General features: G+C 38.8%; 1 protein-coding gene across 1 annotated transcript in view; it reads left to right on the forward strand.

Moving 5' to 3' along the window:
* LOC105385314 overlaps nt 1-21,882 on the forward strand; it is a 206,477-nt gene that overhangs the window by 176,875 nt on the left and 7,720 nt on the right. The window contains exons 11-23 of the mRNA XM_048631541.1: nt 12,520-12,614; nt 14,779-15,036; nt 15,583-15,724; nt 16,998-17,149; nt 17,544-17,653; nt 18,173-18,333; nt 18,648-18,914; nt 19,098-19,315; nt 19,501-19,684; nt 19,783-19,923; nt 20,016-20,256; nt 20,492-20,682; nt 21,361-21,528. Coding sequence (XP_048487498.1) covers nt 12,520-12,614; nt 14,779-15,036; nt 15,583-15,724; nt 16,998-17,149; nt 17,544-17,653; nt 18,173-18,333; nt 18,648-18,914; nt 19,098-19,315; nt 19,501-19,684; nt 19,783-19,923; nt 20,016-20,256; nt 20,492-20,682; nt 21,361-21,528 — 2,328 coding nt within the window. The remainder of the gene's footprint in view (nt 1-12,519; nt 12,615-14,778; nt 15,037-15,582; nt 15,725-16,997; nt 17,150-17,543; nt 17,654-18,172; nt 18,334-18,647; nt 18,915-19,097; nt 19,316-19,500; nt 19,685-19,782; nt 19,924-20,015; nt 20,257-20,491; nt 20,683-21,360; nt 21,529-21,882) is intronic.

The raw sequence follows: 21,882 nt of genomic DNA on the forward strand, positions 1-21,882 counted from the left end.
GCCTGGAAAAAAAGCTTGAACAGATCGGTATAAGAGGACTTCACATTTATAACGATTATCTACACCAAAGAAGACAATCTATTAAAATAAGTAACTTTATAAGTGATGAGGAATTCATTAAATATGGCATTCCGCAAGGTAGTATTCTGGGGCCTACACTGTTCCAGATTTATGTCAACGAACTTTGCCAAATGAGTATGCCCAACTGCGAAATATTTGCATATGCAGATGATACCGCTCTACTCATTCATGGATCTGACTGGTCTAAAGTAAAGTCACATGCCGAAAACAGTTTGAGACACGTCATGACATGGCTGTCATCCAACCTCTTAACCCTAAATATAGCAAAAACCCAATACGTTTCCTTCAGCCTGAACAGACTATATCAACCACCACCAGAGTTCAAAATATTTGCACATCAATGTACGGAGGAAGAGCTAAGCTGCTCTTGCAATCAGCTGACGAGGGTGACCTCCGCTAAATACCTAGGTGTACATATCGATGAAAGGCTCGACTGGCACACACACATTGAAGCGTTAACTGTCAGGGTGAGAAAATTAATGGCGGTTTTTATGAACCTTCGTCGGTCGGCCGATGTGACTACCTTGATAATGGTGTACAAGGCGATGGTCGAATCTATACTCACGTATTGTATTAACGTTTGGGGGGGTGCCGGTAAAACCATCTTCCTAAAATTGGAAAGGGCCCAGCGAGCTGTGCTCAAGGTGATGCTCTCGAAGCCTTTCCGGCATCCAACCACACAACTTTACTCAGAGTGCAAAATGTTGACAGTCAGGCAGCTGTACATATTGAAAGCTATTTTAAGAATTCACCGTTCCCTTTCTGCAGAACAAATAGCCAAATACTCTAAATCCAGGCCAAATAAAAATGTGCTTCCAACAGTAAAACTTAGAACCCGATTCGCTGGTCAAAACTATGTAGCCTTAAGCACGCGCCTCTACAATAAAATAAATAGGAAACTATCCATCTACTGCCTAAATAGGAATGAGTGCAAAACTGCCGTTACAGCCTTTCTGCTTAAGCTTAATTACAGTGACACAGAATGCTTGCTCGAAACCCTATTGTAAACGCACAGTAGTGTTCCCTTTCACAGTGTTTATGTAAATTTTTAGACTGTATACAACATAATAGCAACTTTTTTTCTTTCTAAATCACTTTCCCATGGCATAATTTGTTAAACTTTAAATTTATTTCATAAATATAATCTAAAATACTTTCTTAATTATCATGTACTTAACAATTTAAAATCAACGTTTTAATGTATAAAGCAACTGGCCACAAATAATGCCTAATTTAAGTATATATTTAACTTCTAAAATACAGGTTTTTACCTAGTTTAGAAGTTATAAAAATACATAATAAACTACTGCATTATTTGTTACCACCAAAAACTCAAAACAGATATTTTTTTTTGTATAAGTCTAAAGTTAAGTTAATTTTAGGCCATATTAATATTAAGTTACTTTTTGTGTGTTTTTTTTGGTCAAAATAAACATTCTAATAGGTTATTTTAATCCGGATTACAGCCTGCGCGCCCTGCGATGTTTGATAGTGTGTCTACTGTTATAAACGATTTTAAATCGCGCTATTCCTCTGCAGATTTCTGCGCAACGCCTAAAAGACAACAACACCAGTCAAAATACTTATTTTCAAAGATAGTTTTTTTTTTCATAATCAGATCAAAAATGTGTGGAGCCTAAAATTTCTTCTCTCATCCATATTTTTTATCTAACCCTTCATGGCAAGAATGTTTCACATAATAACCTGTTCCGAGGTCCCTGATCTCAGTACTGTTTGGTAATATTTCGGTGAAAGTACTTATAGCGGCAGGTCAGGGGTTTTTGAACTGAGAGGGCGAAAAAGTTCAGCGTAAAGCTTTCGTATTTTCAGAGACTTTCTTTTGTCGATACAGATTGGAATAAATATTTTAAATTTAAACTTTTCATTTATGTTTTCTGAAAAGCTATTTGTTATTGTCTTGTTTTTATCCTAAAATCTTTACTTATTACCTTTGTTTGAGACGTCAAATTGTATTCATATTTAAATTAGTCTTGGAGCATTATTCACTTTAGTACAAACACAAATTATTTCAATAAGATCTGCTAGATTCATACAGAATCATATTTTCTCTAATGATAAAAGAAATGACATTGTATTTGTGAAATTCTATTGCGAGATAAGTATTTTATTAAACCTAACGATTCCCAAAAAAGATTTAAAAGTTACTGGAGATCTCCTGGCATGAGGTCAGTAAGTCCTACTTACAATAAAAGATGTTGAGTCTCCCAAGGCTACGCCCGTTAGTGCAGCCGGCGAACGCTTCAATATTGTCATAGCATACGGTTAACTTTGGTCTACTAAACTGAACGGAGATTTACCAGAAAAAAATACTGATGTACGGTCAGCTTCATAAGTTAACACTACTGTACCTTGTCAAACTGACGATGACGGACCGCCAATGTTTCAATGAATGGATAAACGGTATGTTAGATTGACATGGTACAGAAGTGTATAGCTACTTATGCAGCTGACCGTACATTTTACTCGTAGCAGATTGGCGTAGCAACGTCGTAGCGGGTGCTACGGCGCTACGGCGTAGTGCATCGATGCTACGAGACGGCATAGCTGAGTTTTTTTTTACACGTTCAATGTTAATACTGATCCACTTTTGAAATAATGTATATTTACTGTATTGCTATAAGTTCTTCACACCAAAAGAGTGTACGGCAGAGTTACATTTTATTGCAAAACATTTATAAGTACCTACATTTATAATTTTTTCAACATGACGACACGAAAAGTAACTGACTATCCCTAAAATACACCCAGAAATATAAATATTAATAAAAGCCTTACTACAACGTAGTAACGGTCTTATTAATATGCTATTTAAACGCTATTAACAAAATTGAAATACTTAATTTCTTGAAGAGACTGAAACAAAGGAATTCATTATGAAAGAAGAATGCTCTTTTGTCTTTATAATATTTATGGCGTAAAAATGTCGACTATAAAAGTTTCTTATTGTTTAGTGTTCAGTGGATTTATGAGATCGTCAAGAACTCATTAGTTGTTATGACCTAGCACCAGTCTAGTATTAGTACTGTGGTTGTTCGTATGTTATGACTAGCGCAATTTCTTCAAAGTAGGTAATTAAAAAATAATATATCTTTCTTTCTTTATCTTTTTTCTTTATTTCATATCATCAAACAAAATTAAATTCTACTATCAATATCAAAAACGTAATACACACCATCAGCATAAGCCACTATTGACTCACATCGCACACTAAAACTCGACTTTATTAAAGTTTTCATAATTTTCTTTTACAACTTGTTAATAGTTCGTATCTTAGACAAGTTGGGATGCATCTTGTGATAAAACGGTACATTTGGGAGACGCAATTCTGCTAAGAGCCCGGAATACTGCATCTAACTGTCACTGCGCGGGTTAATGTAGCTTTGCAATTTAACTACTTACTGCACTACAATATAAATGTTGGGTACAATGTAGGAACGAAGCTAATAACCTAGAGGTATTTCGAAACTACATACAGGGTGTTGCAAAAAGGGTATACTAAGCCGAAACCAGCATGTGCAGCATGATATATCTAAGCCCGAAACTGAAATCAGAATTTCGAAATTCGCGAACAAAAAACATTCTCCATAGTAAAAAATCACGTGACCAACTAAGTTTCTATGGAAAATGATATTTTTTTTCACAGTTTATGGATAGATATTGCAAGTTAACACAATTTACACGAATGGAGAAGTAATTTTTTATTTATTTTTTATTTTATTTATTTAATATGGCACATCAACAGTACATGTTATAATACACTTACAAAATAGGTTAGATGGGTACTTTTCTGTAACATGTACCAATTACAGATATGCTCAGCACTTATAAGGCACATAAGAAAACATAAAAACAATCACAAATTAACAGAGTTTAAAAATTCAGAAAGGAAACGGTAACTGAAAGTAACACTATACCTAAGTTTAAACATGCTTGTAGTGTAAGTAATGATTATTTTGATTGGTTTAACCAAATGGTTTAATATATTTGATGAAAGCAAAATTCGGACATGAATTTCAGTTGAAGCACCAGCAAATGTATACGTAGATCATGACACGTATGCTACCTGCATGGCGCAATATACTACACAGCGTTTTATGGGCCATTCCACTGCAAATTTACGTTAAATTTATGCTGCTATAACATTGCACTCAAGTGTGTTTCGATGTTCTTTCTGAAACAATAACTACGGATACAACTTTTCCAACTAATAAACAACATGGCACATTAAATTATTAATAATATTCTACCGAATAAGTTATATTTTATGTTGATGCCAATCGAGTTTTAGGGACTGTCACATATTCTGCTTGGCTCTACCTCAAGACTTCAACAAGTGCATCTTCTGATGCTATTGCGACTTACTAAAAATGGATTGCTAGATAGACATATATATAATCACACAAAAATCGTATAACACCCCTTTTTGGTCGAGGTTTCAAATCGTCACATCAGAATTCCCCACTGAATCTCTCACGTCAGTTTGCAGACCATTCGACGGCAAACGAGCGAAATGGAATTACAAAGCGGTATCGGTTACCAAGTGAAATCAGATCAGAACAGGCTTACCAATGCTTATTACCGATGTTTGGTTTCATGTTAAGTGCTTCCAGGTAAGACTGTTGGATTCAATTATTATTTATTTAATACAAAGGCTCTAAATCTATTAATGTCATAAAATATGATTATGTTTGAACTCTATATTCTCATCTTCTATCCTTGTGGGATCTGTGCTCTTCAAAACAAAATTTAATATTAGGTTTGCCTGAAGTTGGTAATATATTTACGTCGTCGTTTATAATATCACACTTACTTACAGTCAAGATTTATTTATTTATTTTATTTATTTATTTATTTTATAAAACTTTACTATCATTACAGAGTAACCTAATTCGATAGCAAGCTCAATTTATTATAATTATAATTAATTTTAACAATGGCAAATCACATACACAATAATACAATAAAAATTACATGTAATCAATAAAATAAATCTAAAATCAACATAAAAGCAATTTTCACACAAACATTTCATTACATATTATAAAAATTATTTTTCCTTAATTTATCATTGTAGCATAAAGCCGACTGTGCAGTTTTAGTAAATTCGTTCAGAGAACAACAAAATATGTCAACTGTCTCTGAGATACAGTTGAGAACGCGGAGGGCGCGGGTGAAAGGGGCGTCCCGCAGCAGGTTGGTGCGCGCGCGCGGCACGGCCAGCAGCCCCGCGCGCCGCCGCCGCCCCACCATGCGGTCCGGCACGTTCAGACTCACCATGCGGAGCACCCCTGGGTTGCACTGCGTACCTCGCAACAACTGCATAACGTACGTGGCTAGTGCAAGCTCCCTTCTAACCTCCAGTTGGGTGTACCCGACCATGCCCAAGACGAACAAGGTAGGGTACATGAGGGGATAAAATGGATATACCCCGTACATTTTTAAATAGATGGCTCTAACAAATTTATTTTGTATACGCTCCAACATAAGTCTATATTTTTCCTCATGTGGGCTCCAGATGACTGAGTTACATTCAAGATGACTTTTAACAATTGCCTCGTACAGAGCCCGAATGGCTGTGATGTTAGTAAAATTATACGATTGACGCATTATAAAGCCAAGGTGTCTAAAAGCTTTTTTACACACGCTTCTAATGTGATCGCGAAATGATAAGTCGGCGGAGAATCGAATGCCGAGGTCACGCACCTCCGTAACGCGCTGCATAGTGACTCCATCCACACGGTAATCATAGTGATGCGGCGATTGCCTACGGCTAAAAGAGATGACCTGACACTTGGTTACATTAAAAAAGAGCTGGTTTGCGTTACTCCAGGCCACTACCCTATCAATGTCAGCCTGCAGTTCGAGACAGTCTGACTCTTCCCTAATTTCTTTTACAAGTTTAAGGTCATCAGCGAAAAGTAGGCAGATCGAGTTAGCTACTTCTTGCGGCAGATCATTTATCATAATGATAAATTCTAAAGGCCCTAGGTTACTGCCTTGACTTGATTGACTTGATTGCCTGCAGCAGTGTATTATGTTGTTTGTATTCTTGTACTTTTTAGAAACAACGGTGGAGTTTGCGAGCAAACTTGTATCCCGAAGTTATCCATTGAATTTCATACTCCTCCGTCTTTAAATCTTCATTTCTCGTATTTTGGCCTTGTTTAAATATGTATATTGGACAAATGAAAGCGGGTGGCGTGGAATAGTGCTTAAATAAATATAGTCCAAGGATAGTGGGCTTGCTCTTGTGCTGTCGGGTTAAATCTGTTTGCACTCGTAAACTGGCGGCCATATAACTTGGTGAGAACTATAAAATATTAATCCTTGTACGTGTGGGGTTTTGGAGTTTTATGCGTTTTGTGTGTAAATTTTAATAAAAAAAATTACTCACATAAATATGAGTGCGGTAATTTATATAAAGTATAGTACTTAAGTAGTTTAATTATGTATATATAATGTACCAAATCTGAAAATGCATCGGCGGATGTTTTTGACGGTTCACGTTTGACTTTTAACTTTTATTTATTCTTATCTCGTGTATTAAACAAAACAGTCTAACTACAAAAAAGTTAAGCAGCCATCCCCGCAGCCACCCTTTGGATGGGTGAACACCTGCTCACCTGCAGCTCGATCAGCTCCAGCACATTGTCCTGTACCCTATAATTTTAGGAATACAATTCAATGTTAAAATTAGGCTGATGTTTTGGAAGTCGATTTAAACTGTAATTAGAATTTTAATAGGCCTCTTTCGACGGATATTCAGTATTTTATGAAAATGTACATTTTGGGATCGCGTTCATGTTGACGGAATTAAAACGAGGGTAGCCAGCTATTTAGTATTTAACATTTCAAAGGGATTTATGTATTAGGTTCCTGAATGATTAATTACTCGACCAAACAGCTGGTAAAACTAGACATCAATTATTATAATAATCATGAAAGCTGAAGTCTGAATTAATATAGGAACATTACATAATACAGAGTGTCGCAAAAGAGGTATACTAAGCCGATAGAGGATGACTATCAGGGGGTCATTATGATTATTCGTACTTTTATTCTATACTAGCTGTTCCCGCGCGCTTCGCTTCGCCTTAAAAAGTTTTCCCGTGGGAATTCCGGGATAAAAAGTAGCCTATGTTCTTTCCCATGGTCTAGACCGTATGACGTAGACCGTATACCAAATTTCATTCAAATCCGTTCAGTAGTTTTGGCGTGAAAGAGTAACAGACAGACAGACAGACAGACAGACACAGTTACTTTCGCATTTATAATATTAGTTAGGATTTCAAAATCCCATAGTAAAAAAGCACGTGACCAACACAGTTTCTACGGAGATGCAAAATTATATTTGCGATGTTTTAAAAGTCGTATAGTTGCTGAGAATGATATTGATTACCCCTGTATAATAAATACCAAATTTAAGTTTTTTTTTTTAAGTTGTTCTTCTAGATAAAAACTTAAACAATAAAAGAAATCAAACTTAATTTAAAAGGTGTTTGTCGGCTAGATCACTGATAAAATGCGGCCTAGTATTTTGATCAGACACAATCGGTAAAAAAGGGATGTAACGTGATTTATCCAGCCAACCCAATACCTACTACGTACATAAGTATATCACAGGTACTCGCAAGTGGGTTCCGTAAGTTCATGCTATCGTATACGGTTTCCTCTTCGTACATTTAATGATAATTTACATTATTAACCACTTCAGCGAAGATATTGCTAGAAAACTATAAATGGAAAGTGCCTCACTTTATTACGCTGTATAAATATTTATGTGCCTTCAATCCGGCTGCGGCTTGATTAAACTGTGACAGTTGAAAATCATTAAAAATCAGTTGAACAGTTCGAAACTATTTCAGATTTATTACTATGCATACCGGGCCGGTATTACCGGCTTACTAGACATACAGAATGAACTTAGTGTTTAGAAAAAAAGAAACCCATAGAAACATCAAATCACACTAAACCTCTATCCAACCCCGATAGCCTGACACCCATGTCCCTGCAATAAAACACGCAATAGCATTATTATTACGGATCCCTAAATCGGAAAGAAAAGTCCAGAAGTTCGAATGGCATTTCGGTCGATTGCGCGCGTTCACTCGATTTGGCCGAAACGAGTCATTCTTCGGAGATCTTCCGCGAACATCGCTAGTTATGACCTACATGAACGTAGCCACCTACTTCCATTTCTTAGGGTAGGTTTGGGAAGGTTACGTAATGTATAAAGTTTGTTGGTGTAGGCCTCTCCCAAAGCACGCCACTGGATGCAGTATAGAGCTATCCGCATCCCATCATTACCAGCCACCTTTCGCAAGTCGTCATCTCAACTAGCCGGGGGCGTCCTACACTACGTTTGACTTGCTAAGCTATAATTAGGTACATAAGTAAATGAAGTTAATGAAAACTAAAAAAAACAACTCAGTCACCCAAAGAAAAAGCTTTAAAAATCTCCAAAGATTACAAAGAAAACTGTCGTTGACATTACACGGCACGGCGGCATTCAGCGGCCATATTGTCATTACGTGGTCGTCGGGAGAAATGGAAGGAGGCTAGACGTCGTCATTGCAGCCATTGTGGCCTCTTTTGTGAGACAATATTTGTACCGTCTCGCGCTCCCGAGGACTGCAGCGGAGCAATATGACGCCGAGTTATTGGTTGGCGAGATGTTCTTATTTTGAAATTTGGTGCACGATGTCAAAGGTAGTAACGGCCATTATTACCGTTCAAAGTGTATGACAACCGTGAGTGAACCAGGTCCTATTCAAACCTGATTCTTACGGAAAATTATGAAATGATTATATTAATATTTTTAGTAAACTACATTATTTGTTTTTATTACATGTATTGGTATTTTTAGGTCTTTTATTCAATAAAAATGGCGTTTGAAGTATTACCTATGCAAACAGCCCAACCACACATTTGCTCAACTCAAAATGCGACATCAATCATTCTTAATTTCATCCACGATAGACCAAATTGCCACCACTTAATTTGTCACTGTTGCAAAATTGAGTGGGAGATTATTGGGCAATTGCGATGATGCATCGCTCCTGACCACCAGGTAAATGCATAAAAAAAGAGAGCCCTACGACAACGATACCACAGTTTGTGTTTGTAATGTTTTGAATAGACTGATTGAAGACACTGCCGTATTTTCTTCATTTAATTAGCTACCAATTCTTTATCTTCCCAGAACAGTATAAGTATAGGGTGCTTGAAATCAGAAGGCTTGAGGTTTTCAGATGAAGACATCGTCCTAACAGAATGCGAACTACGCAGTATTTGTGTGGAAAAATATACTTTGATGAAAATTCGTTCCGATGCCTACGCCTACGATAGTGTATATTTCTGCTCGTGTCAAGTATCCAATTACGAACGGGAGAAATACACGCGCATGAAACAGATGAGATCAGTGAGCGCGAGTGTAGAAGTCGACCCACAGAGTGCCCAGAAGGGTTACTCTATACTGAGGCAAAACGAACGAACGAGAGCAGTTGTCATGACATCGGCACGTTTAATACAACGAGATAGAGTCGTGGCTCGCGCAGCAGCGCTCCAAAACTTAGTTTTTCGAAATATAGAGTGACCCCCTGCGCCCGTATTACCAGTTAACCATAGAACATTTTTATCTTGTACAGGTAGAGTATTGATGGTACTTCCCCTCCATGTGGCATCGCCGATGTCCCAAATACAAATATAAGTACAATATTTGTTGTGACTTATATACATAGGTATTATTAATCTGTGCCAAAACGAGGTGTAGCAAACATGGTATGGTGTCGGTAAGATTTTAAAAAATCCATGCTAATTTCAGCTACGCTACGTAATCAGGACGCTGGTTTAATCTCATTCGGCTGCGTTCATGTAGACGCTAATGCGAGCCAACAAGCACACTGAGGCACCTTTGTTGCACGGGTCTCGTGTTAAATTAAATAGCATTGGGTTAAAAAACGTTGGGTAGTTGCATTGAATTTAAAATAGATTTTGAACAAAAGTGCAATCTTTGATATAGGTGTTTATGAACTGATAATGGTTTTCCGTCTATTTTCAGTTTTTAGATAATCTAGCGTAGGTATAAGGTACCAAACATGCTGTAATTATTATTATTTATTAAATTGTGTGTACTGTAATATCATAATGTCACATTTATGATATTACAGTACATTTATGTAAGTATAAAACATACATTTATAAGTACCAAAATAATGCATCAATATTTTATATCATATTTATTTTCCGCAGTTGGTATAATCATTGAGCCATTTCCCGACAGAATCGCCAATCACCATTTCGATAAATTCGCGAGCGTTATTTCTTGATGCGTAAAAAATGTCTCGCATTTAAACCAGTATTTCATCAGGCTCCGATTTATTAACATTTACGATACAATACATGCGCTCTACGTATTTTATTGTACTCGTATTACCTAACAAACATGTTACCGAACATTACATCTCTGAACCTTTGCCTCATTTCTCATATGACTCATTCTACGACCATTTTTGTGTATAATCAAAGGACTCATTATATGAGCCATCGGAGACAAATAAAATGTCGACTCTCCGTAAATCAGGAGACAGTTTCATGCCTCCCCTCTGGGACAGTTGACGGTATAACCATAGGTACAGTGCCACAAACTAATCTGTTCCGGTGAGAGCTCACGTAAATGCCTAATATTTCTTAATTCTATAAGATTTTAAGTTTGCAAGTAGTGGTAATTCGCTCTTGTGGTTTTAATAAACCCATCTAATCTATATCAATATAATTATAATTCATTAGTAAGTAATGAGATATGGATCAATTTAGTTCGCTATCGCCGGAACAGATAAGTTTGTCGCACTGTACTTATATGTATTTTATATCTACATTTTTATTTATATACTGGTTGTCATTTTTTTGAGTGTCTCACCTGAATATAGGTCTGTCTGTTGTATTGTTGTCGGTTGTACGCGAAACCCATTGTAAAGTTCTGCACTATTTTTAGGTTTTGTCATTCTCCAACTCCACGTATATAGCCTTGGGTTTTGTTTTTCTGAATATCGCGTAGATACTATATGACTATATGAGCATATATGTATTATAATACTCTATGCTTAGAATCGCATAGAGGACTGGAACATTAATACACAACATACGATTTTATAAAAATAGGTCAGTAGATACGTATAGTATGTGACGTAGAAACATAATAACATAGATGTCTTACCCCCTTATTCATAAAAGAGTTATAGGACGCTTTAGCTTTTGAACTGTTTTGTCCCTCTCTGTCAAAGAACAAATTGTGCTCTATTTAAGAGTGACCAAACAGTTCAAAAGCTAAAGCGTCCTATAACTTTTTATGAATAAGGGGGTTAAAATATAGTTAAACAAACGTTCCTATTGTAATTTAAAAACTTATCTACATAGTTCATTAGTTCTCTAATGCCTATATATACAAATATGCCTATGTATATTATACCTAATAGAGTTTTGTTGAGTTTTCCACTGTCATTATCATTCCCAGGATGAAATGAGATCCCTAGTAGGTAAGTATATAAGTATGTATATAGCTACCGTGTGGCGGCGTACTCGATTGGAACTATTGTGGAAATGTCGCTAAATAGGGCGCACCGTTTATGCCAACTAAATGGACCTCGGTATTTGCTTACGATGTGTATTTACACAGAGGCCTGATTCCGAGAAGGTAGAAATATTGTTTTCTACCGGTATTTAGAGTTTTATGAAATACTTACGTAGGTAGGTATACTACAAGACAGGTAGGTAGGTATATTAGTACCTACCTACTTATCAAAATCACCAAACACCATACATAGGTAATAAAGAGAATGTTCGTGAAATTTGACTCTTTTAAATTATATAAATAGTACTATTGCTTTGTATGGTATAGCTTTACATTTCAGTAAAGCTAAAGAGCTTTATTTCTATTTTTAGGAACTTACATATTTATTCTATTTATCTATCTATTTTCGAATGTCCGATACTTATATTCTGACGCGGCGTTTCACTCGAAAGAAAACGCATCAGTGACCGTTAGAAACTCGAAGAGAGATTCTTTATGCAAAGAGGCTTTCAGAAACAGTGCATCTATCTTTGGTAAGACAGGAAATACCTAGTAAGTAATAGGTACTTAGAATTTAGTTGGCTAGATGCTAGAAAATCTTTATGTGGTTCAGAACACAAACAGTCTGAATAAAAATAGGTCACGGAACCTACAAAATTTTCAATTACTAAGTAAAGCTAATTCTATCTTCCTCAAAAAATACTAATTAGGTATTACCACCTTGTCCGATCGGAGGCGGCCTGTCCATCTCGCGGGCGGAATAAAACAATGCCTCCCTGAATGCCTGCACTGTTGCATATATCATGCGTGAGTTCGTAATTAACGTTCTGTCTGTCTGTTTGTTGCAGCCCAGTCGTGTGCGGACGCCAAGCAGGTGCTGTTCCGCGGCCACTGCTACCTGTTCACCAGCCACCCGCGCGCCTCCTGGGCCACCGCCAAGCAGGTATACTGGCAGAAACACCACTATAAATAGTGACACATCATTAAGGGCCTGTTTCACAATATCTGAATAATGGCTTCCTATGGGATAAAAGTCATGCAGCCACTGTCTAAAACATAATAACAGAGAGTGACAGCATGTATTTTATCCCACAGGTAACCATTATCCAGACATTGTGAAACAGGCCCTTACTATCATTATTGTTAGGAAATGAGCGTCCTAGCGTGACCCTCTCTGGGAAGACAGCGTCGGAGCATGTCTCGTATCAGAATGGCTCCGTTTCACGATTATTAACAAATTCGTGCTTATATGAAGGAGTTTATTATCTGCCCATAATAGTCCATTGCCAGATATAGGTCTCTCCCAAGGAGCGCCATAACACTATGTATCATCATCGGCCTTCCTCATGCTCATTTTAAAATAACTCGTACTCATCAGCTTTCCACTCATCGGTAACACAATTTCATGCATTTTGAAATTAACTGTACATTTTCTGTTTTATATGCAAACTCGGTATTACATTATTAAAATTAAAGCTACGTCCAGATACAAAATTGGATGTAATAAACAGTTGTTTCTGTTGTTAAACATTGTTGGAAAATGCATCGCTGAGTTTCAACAAATAATACGTTCATCAGTTGGATGAAACGTTATTGCTGTTGTTTAATATATTAATTTTTTTGTTTGATATTTGGAATGTTATTTATGATGCATAAATACAATTACACATCAAACGTAAAGTTTAACTAAAATTCTAGTATATGGACTGCTATTAAATCAAAATACCTCAATGGATGTGCTCCGAAGCTTGCCGCATCCAAACCTTAGCATCCACCTTTTGCAAGTTTATATCGTAACAAGGCTACCGTCCTATCATTCTCATCATTCATTAGATTCAATCTCGTTTGCAGAAACGCGCCTGCCATAATAAAACGTAGGTAATTAGCGTCTTTGTTACAAAAATATCTAAACAACAGTGAAGATTGATTATCGCTATGATGTATATTTTATTCATAGCCCATGGTAAATAGGGCTGAATGGAAAGGTCATCAATTTTAATAAGCCACAGGCCACTGCTCTGCCGCTCTGAATGAATGATGTTGGATGCGACACACAAACAGAAACTGATGGAAATAAATATAAGGTCGTGCTGAAAAACGACCATTATTTATTCTCCCAAACGGGGAAATATGTAGTGAAGCCGATAAATATTAAAGTTTTGTACGGACGCAACCACTACACATTTACAACGCTATATATGTATAAAGCAGCTGTTAGGATGGTAAAACTAAAACGCTCCGTTCTGCAATGCATCAATATGCTAGTCGCGAAATTGTTTAAAAATAATGACATGTTCTATATTTCGGAGGCCGTGGCTGTTGAATGTAGGTACCCCTGAAGTTTCAGCAGCAGATATTTCAGTCGTGATCATACAACACAACGCATACAAAATACCAAAATGTTTCTACAGTACAACGATGAAAAAATGCAATTTAAGTCAAACGTCTCGCATGTCAACCTGCTATTAAAGACTCCTTCCTTAATCAAGCCCAAACAAAGGAATATAAAAAGTTACATTTCGGTCGTTATTAAAATACTAAACAAAAGTTGCCTGTTATTATGAAAAAAGTAATTTCTTTTTTACAGACCCGAAGCTTTCGGGTCCCACGTAATGGAATGAAAATATTGTGGTAACGTTTAGAATCGGGATAAACTTTTATTTAGGTTAAATACTTTACTTCCGGCGACACTTAAAACGTCAGCAAGGGCGGGAAACTTTCATTTGTTTTATTAAGTATTCTTTAAATAGAACGATATTCAAAAGAGGGCATATTGCTGTAGGTAACGCACCTTGTGACAGATCTATTACTATTTACCTGATCTTCTTCTTATCGTGTCGGTGACAATCACAGGAACTACACACTAGAGTTTGCCACTATGCTATATTCATACTGCACTACCTCAAAAAAAAACTGCTTAGCCAGTGTTTAAAACGAAATTTGACAGACTTTGTAGGCGTTTGACAGCGCTAAACACCTGTTAAATACTGTCTAAGTTTTTGTGGTAAGGCCCTTAGTGTTTACATTATTTGGTTTCAGTTACATGAACTCCTGCAATCTTCATGCATTTCGTACATTTTAAAATAATTTCTTTGCTTCAATTCCAGGTGTGCGAAGGTCTAAACATGCATCTAACCTCCGTGCATTCTGCCGAAGAGGAACGGTTCGTTTCAAGCGGCATCCGCCAATCCAGCGACTACAGCGCTGCGTCGGTCTACTGGCTGGGGGCGCGTTTAGCTGCGCAAAGCGCTGACAGCTTCCTCTGGGTGGACGGCAGCGCTGCGACCTACCAGGGCTGGCCTCCGTACAATGACACAGAGGAGGTGGCTGATGCTACGGATGAACAGAAGTGCTTGGGTGTGCAGGTATGTTTAAATAAGATACCGTTAATTTAAACTCCAGTGAAGTTACAGAGCTGCGGGTAACTTAAGCCCTAGTTTCACCAAACTCTGTTAGATCATAACAAGGGATTGTTGACTTTTTGACATATGTATCTGTCAAGAATTTAATATTGATTTTATTTTGATGACGTATGTATAATTGATGACATTACAATGTAACAGGCGTGTTAATGATCTAACAGACTATGAAAATAGGCATAAGTTTAGTTTTAGAAGTGTCAAAATCGTATTATATTATACAGGAAAGAATTATGTAATGCCTCACATCAGAAGTCTACATCTAAAATGCATAGCGTACCTAACAAAACACATCATTTATTTAAAAGTGATAATGAGGCCCCGCTTGGGCCTTGCTAGCCTCACCCTGGAACTTCTTTATTTAGCGGTATTTTCATGCGGCATAATCTTCACTTCAGAGTTCAGTAACGACTAGCATATGTCCCCCAAAACAAACAAACTACAATTAGGTACATTTGACACAACCATAATAATACCCCTCTAACATTCCAGTGGAAGTCATCACCGGTGCCGTCGCAGCCGAGCGGGCTGTACTGGGTGGCCCACAAGTGCACCACTACCGGGGGATACGTGTGCAAGCGCCGGCTCACGTCTGAGCACATTGTTACTAACCAGACCGTGGAGGGGAGCTCAGGTAATGAGGGCTTCTGGCATTGATTGGTTTAATATTTGCTTTGTGGTTTAATCAGTTGAATACCGTAGTGTTAGACACAATACAAATCTATTGTTTTGCGACTACCGGACGCAAAATGTTAACGTGACAAAATAAAAATGAGGTAGCATCGCAATAACGCCCCCCGTATGCCCCTTTCAAACCAGGGCATTGTGAATGCACGAATGTTAACGAAGAGAATGACAAACATGCCGTACTTACCACAAAATATAATTTCATCCTACCCCACATAGTAAACCTTACCGAGCTAAGAATACCATTTACAATAACCGCACTGAATACCCAATACCTCGGCGATTAACAAAACGCAATTTTCTTCCACAAACATCCGCGGCACAGAAAGTAAACAACTCTGGCAAGAACCACATAATCCAATTAATTATGAAAGTGGTCCGGTTAATCCCCGGTATTATTGGTCCGTGTCTTGTCGTGTCAGCGTGTAAGCCCGGTTTGTTCGGTTCCGAGAGACATATAGACGTGATTTCGGTGTAATTATCTATCGGTATGGTTGATTAACAGATCTGATTTCGATTATTTATGTAGGGTCTGAGCGTATACATTATGTAAGTCCTTACAATATAATTAAACAGGATGTAGAGACTATATTATGAGACATCTAGGAGAGATTCGTGAAAAACACGATGCTTCCTATACACTTCCCCTACCTATACTTATTACCTACCTATGCTTCAAACATAAAAACAGGTAATGTGCTAAGATAACCGTACATTATACCTACCCGAGATTACAATAATTCCTCCTACACGGGTCATTTCGCCTGTATCGTATTGTAATTATTTCGAACCTCATTTGCCGGGTAGGTGTATAAAGGAACATTAAGCTAACATCGGCATTAAATCTATGTCTGTCTCTTTCTGACCGTATACTGTGAAAGCAAGGGATTAGCTTAAAGTTCCTTTGTGCACTAATGTCAAATACAACAACGCAGTCTCGGGTATGGTAACAAACAAGCAAACAAGCGATTGTAATTTTAATGGAGCATAGTGGTTCTGTCAGAAGTTTGAGTTTTTAACAGCATGCGGATTTGATCACGCATGCGGAATTGCCCCGCATGCGTTCATACAAGTATTCATTGTAAAGCGAAGAATATGCACGCGTGAGACGCGGGAAAATGGCATGCCATCCCGCATGCGTGGTCAAATCCGCATGCTGTTAAAAATACCCTAACTCCTTTTTCCGTGACTACCTGATTCTCATTCTCACCTCTCCCTAGGCTCACTAACCAGCCCCAACTACCCGGCCGTGTACGACAACGACCTCGACTACTGGGTGCACGTGCGCGGTCCACCGGGCACGAGGCTGGTCTTCAGCTTCGATAAACTGGATCTGGAGCCGCAGAGGGATTGCCTGTATGATTATGTTGAGGTGAGATCAGAAATTATAGAATAATACTCTTCATTTGCACCAAAAGGAAACAATACAAAACACATTTTATAAACTTAAAAAAAAAACAGTACCAAAAGGCGATGCGTTTGCCTGATCGTAGTCTTCAGTCTCCACATGAAAAGCTGTAATCAAAAGTTATTCGACAGAAGAATATTTCTGTAAAAAAAATTAAAACATTTAATTTAGATTTAAATTTTGATCAAAATATTTACGATTTTCGCTGATAATATTTTGATACGCGGTCAAAATAAGCAAGTCTCTTCCGTGAGTAATTTGGTGCTATTGTCGCTGAAACTTTTGAATTGTTCGTGAGTAGTTGTGAGTGTACTTTTATTAGGAGGTGTTAGCTGAAATATTTGTTGATTGTTTCCAGCTACGCGACGGCGCGGACGGGCGGTCGCAGCGCTACTGCGGCTCCGTCGCCGCCGCGCGCTGGGTGGCCACCAGCAACCGAGCTGTACTGCACTTCCACTCCGATTACAAGTCAGTACTTCTTTTGAAGCGTCCGTAGTCGAGCTAGCTTCAGTGATCGTAACTGATTAATGAACTTGAGCAACACATGACCGATTTCGGATGGCACTTTAGGCCGTGGTCTCATGGTTATGCCACCAGTGTTTTCCACAAGACCATCTTGAGGCGTTTGATCTACTGAAAATATATAGCTAAAGTGAATATGTAAATCAATCATAGGCAGGGTATAAACCGTGTTTACATGTATGTAAACACGGTTAGACTGTATAGTCTACAAATCTAATATGTTTAGGCTCCTGTATTATCGATAAAATATTTTCCAGCTATCTTCCACCAGCGACTCTTAGGGTCAAATGATTTTACTCGGGTACCTAGGTACCTAACGTTTAACAAATTTATCCGGTTCGTCCAAAGAAATTGAACATTACATTAATTACGAGGCACCTCATAATTCCATGGGTCCGTCAAAGACAAAACACCAATACCATGAATAATATTTAATTCTTCTGACAATCTGCATTCCTTCCCCAGCACACAAAGCCTGGGGTTCTCCCTGACGTGGAAGGCCGTGTCGATGTCGGGCTGCCCCTCGCAGACGTTCACTTCCAAGGAGGGCGTCGTCAGCAGCCCCAATTACCCCGACTTCCTGCTGCCCGGCCTCGACTGTACCTTCGACATACTCGCGCCTGCTGGTAAGAGGTTACAGTAAGGATACAGATTAGTTTTAATTAAACTCTGAAAATTAAAAATATCTGGTATAGTTCAATGCACTAAACTTGTAAATTTTTTCCAAGTCAGTGTAGTTTCCTGACAAAAGAAACAATGTAAATAAATTTTAAGTTGCCTGAAACATCAAAATCTATTCGGCTTACGAGCTGCTATTATATTTTGTGGTAATCTTTTGGGAAACAAAGTACATAGGTACTGCAAACGACACAATTTCTTAAGTTCTTTAGATTCAACATCTATGTACCTACAATGTTTTAATATCTATCTTTATCACTAGGAAAGCGGGTTTTCCTCAATATCAGCCATTTTGACTTCGGCTACGGCAGTTTTGAAAATGGAGTCCCAGTCAATGTGACAGAAGTAACAAATGAAGAATCAATACTAGAAATACAAATTGACTTGCAAAGTGGACTTATCAGACCGTTTCGGAACACAAACATACTAACAAATGGACTGTTCATATCGGAGTCGGAAATGTTGAGAATACGATTGAGAACTGGAGAAAACTCCACAGGAAAAGGATTCTTGGCGCATTTTAAAAGTGGTAAGTTTTTTTATTAAGTATTCTCATGCTGCTCATTTGATCTCTTATAATTTATTAATGATCATAGAAAGCCGCCATTTTGATCAATGCTTGTAGGTAGGTATAACTGTAGGAACAGTTACTAAAAAATCCAAAATATTAGCTACTTATCTTGCGTAATGTAATAGTAAAACTCTTCACCAGTGTCATACCTGAACACAACGCACGTGATCGACCTCCACTCGGCCCGCTCCGGGCAGCTGGCTCCCCTCAACTGGCCGGCGCCCGCCCCGCGCCAGACCACACTGCACACCCTGGTGGTGGCTCCCCATCACTACACCCTGTCAGCCGCCTTCGCCAGGACGAAGTTGGTGAAGAGCGGTGGGGAATGGCCTTGCGGCGGAAGGAACGGCTGGATTGAGGTACGGGATTGAGTTTTGTTATTTATGATGTACCTATCATTAGAGTTGATGTTTATGCTATCACTTGTCAGCAGCATTTACGGTCGTACCACTTTCCTCTACAGATTAATTTATTTCATTTCCTTTTAAAATATTGGCACTCTTAATACTTCTATATATACTGATCTGCGATATCCTAACTCCAGGTGAAAGACAGCTACACAGACCACAACGGCACTCAGTGGACGCTCTGTGACGTGGACCGAACCCGGAGAAAGGTGGAGCAGGGAGCGCCGCTCGTTATCAACTCTTACCTGCATTCACTGATTGTGACCCAACATTCCGGAGAGCTGGGAGTCGATATGGATGTTACAATTATTGTTAATAAAGGTTTGAACTTTCGATATTCAGCATCCTAATATTTCCAAAACAACAAGTTTGATTTTGATCACACAACAATATTTACTCACAACAATATTTATTTTTAGATCCTGGATATCACAACAAACTGCTGCTATTGTCAGAGGATACAAACTTGGAATCATGCTATCCAAACCCTTGTCAACACGGAGGAAAATGCATTAACGATGCTACAAAAAACTTTTGTTCTTGCAGAAGTTTTTATACTGGTGAGTTTTTTTTATTTCGCAGCTTTTTTTTCAATAACCGCATTAAAGGAAGAATTTGTTGTGATTTGATGTATTTTATTTCTGTATTCTAGGAGTATTTTGCCTTTTAACTGCCTGCGACCGAGCGCCATGTGCCTTGGGGAACTGTTCCCTGACATCTACTCGACTCGGCGCTGAAGGCTTTGAATGCGCTTGTCCAACTGGTTGGAAGGGAAGGAGATGCAACGAAAAGATCCGGCCTTGTGCGTCAAGACCTTGCAACAACAGAGGAGCTTGTCTAGAAAAGGATGGAGGGTTTCTTTGCCAGTGCAATCCTTCGTGGGTTGGAAAGAGGTAAAGAATACTACCATGTCGAAATCTTAATAAAATTAGTGAAACCATGTTAGAATGATAGTTTAGCATATCATTTTTTATATTATTATTTTCAAATCGAGTTTTTTAAACGAACTCACAATAGTTTTATTCACTCATCAGTTCTATTTCAGCATATATTTTTGTAGGTTTTGGTTTATTTATTTAGATGATAGTATCATTTCGTAGTTTGTAGAATCAGCTTTTGTTTCGACAGGTGTGAGGCTCCGAACCCGACGCCGAGGATAGTAAGTTTGGGTACTCGCATGCTGCAGGAGCCGTTCTGGCTGGGCCTGATCGCCGTGTTCGTGGTGCTCGGCATCATCGGCCTCGTGTGGTGCGGCAAGAGACACTTCCCCGAGAAGATTGAGAAACTCCTGGCCGAGGAGGCCGACAGATGTGCCAGACGTAAGTTCAATCATATTTGAAAAGAGAACATAATGATTTCAAAGCTTGCAATCGGCAATATGAGCTTTCTTGAACCAACTCTAATGCTTTTTACATCCAACTTTAACAGTCGGAATGAGTTTTCGAGCACTATTTTCCCAATTACGCAGGCTGGTCACGAATAAAGTAATATTGCTGATAGGTGTAAAGGCTTAACTGATTTCAGTCATCTTTGTATCAAAAGCTTTAGGTAACTCTGTAATGGCAGTACCATACTTCTAACACCTATCGAGTATTTCTCATGTTTCTAGATCTATTTAACTTTTCCTTATTCACACTGACACCGGGACGGTAAGCGACACGCTTAGATGCGTTATTTCGAACTGTTATCTACCTATTCTTTACACTGTATTTGCGGGTCCAGAAACACTTCATAAAACCATTGGCGATAAATTATAGTATAATTTTAGTTGCAAAATTTTGGAGAAGTTTTATTTTCTGGTAGAGTAGTTGTCATTTTATCCATCGGCTTGAATAGCTAATTGCTGGTCGAGTCTGACAGTTTCTGGATCCGTGCGGTGTTGTGTGTGGGGGTAGCGGTGAAGCGGCGGGCGGGCGGCGCGCGCTACGTGGCGGTGCCGCCGCGGGAGCCGGCGCCGGCGCGGCAGTGACCCGGCGTGACGCGGCGTTTGTCCACAGCGGCGGCGCTGCGCTGCGCGACGGCGGCGGGCGCGGGGGACGCGCCGCACCGCACGCTCCTCACGCGGCTCGGTATCCGCAAGGCGTCGGTCTCGGGGCTCGCGGCCGGAACGCCGCGGGCCGCGCGCACCTTTAGCTTGGACGATCTGTTAAAGCCGCCGCCGAGACGTAAGGAGTGGAGCGCTCGATGTGCACGGACGAGGCGAGGCCGCGCTCCGCATGCCCACACCACCTTCTGTCACGCCCATAGTTTCAAACACTTTCAATACGTTATAAAGTCACTATCATTCCCCATAATTAACATATAATTCATAAATATAATTCATAAACATAATTCCTCAGTATACACATATTTCTCCCATTGCCATTACATGAAATTTATATTCAATCAACCTACACAGTCACGACAAATTCACAATTGATATCATCCCACCCTGTTATCGCTGTTGATCTCATGAAGCTGCGGAGCGCGGTGTGCCGCAGGGCACCGCCTCGATGTGAACCCGCTACTACCCGAATGGC

The sequence above is a fragment of the Plutella xylostella genome, chromosome 29, assembly GCF_932276165.1.
Source record: "Plutella xylostella chromosome 29, ilPluXylo3.1, whole genome shotgun sequence".
Lineage (NCBI taxonomy): Eukaryota > Metazoa > Arthropoda > Insecta > Lepidoptera > Plutellidae > Plutella > Plutella xylostella.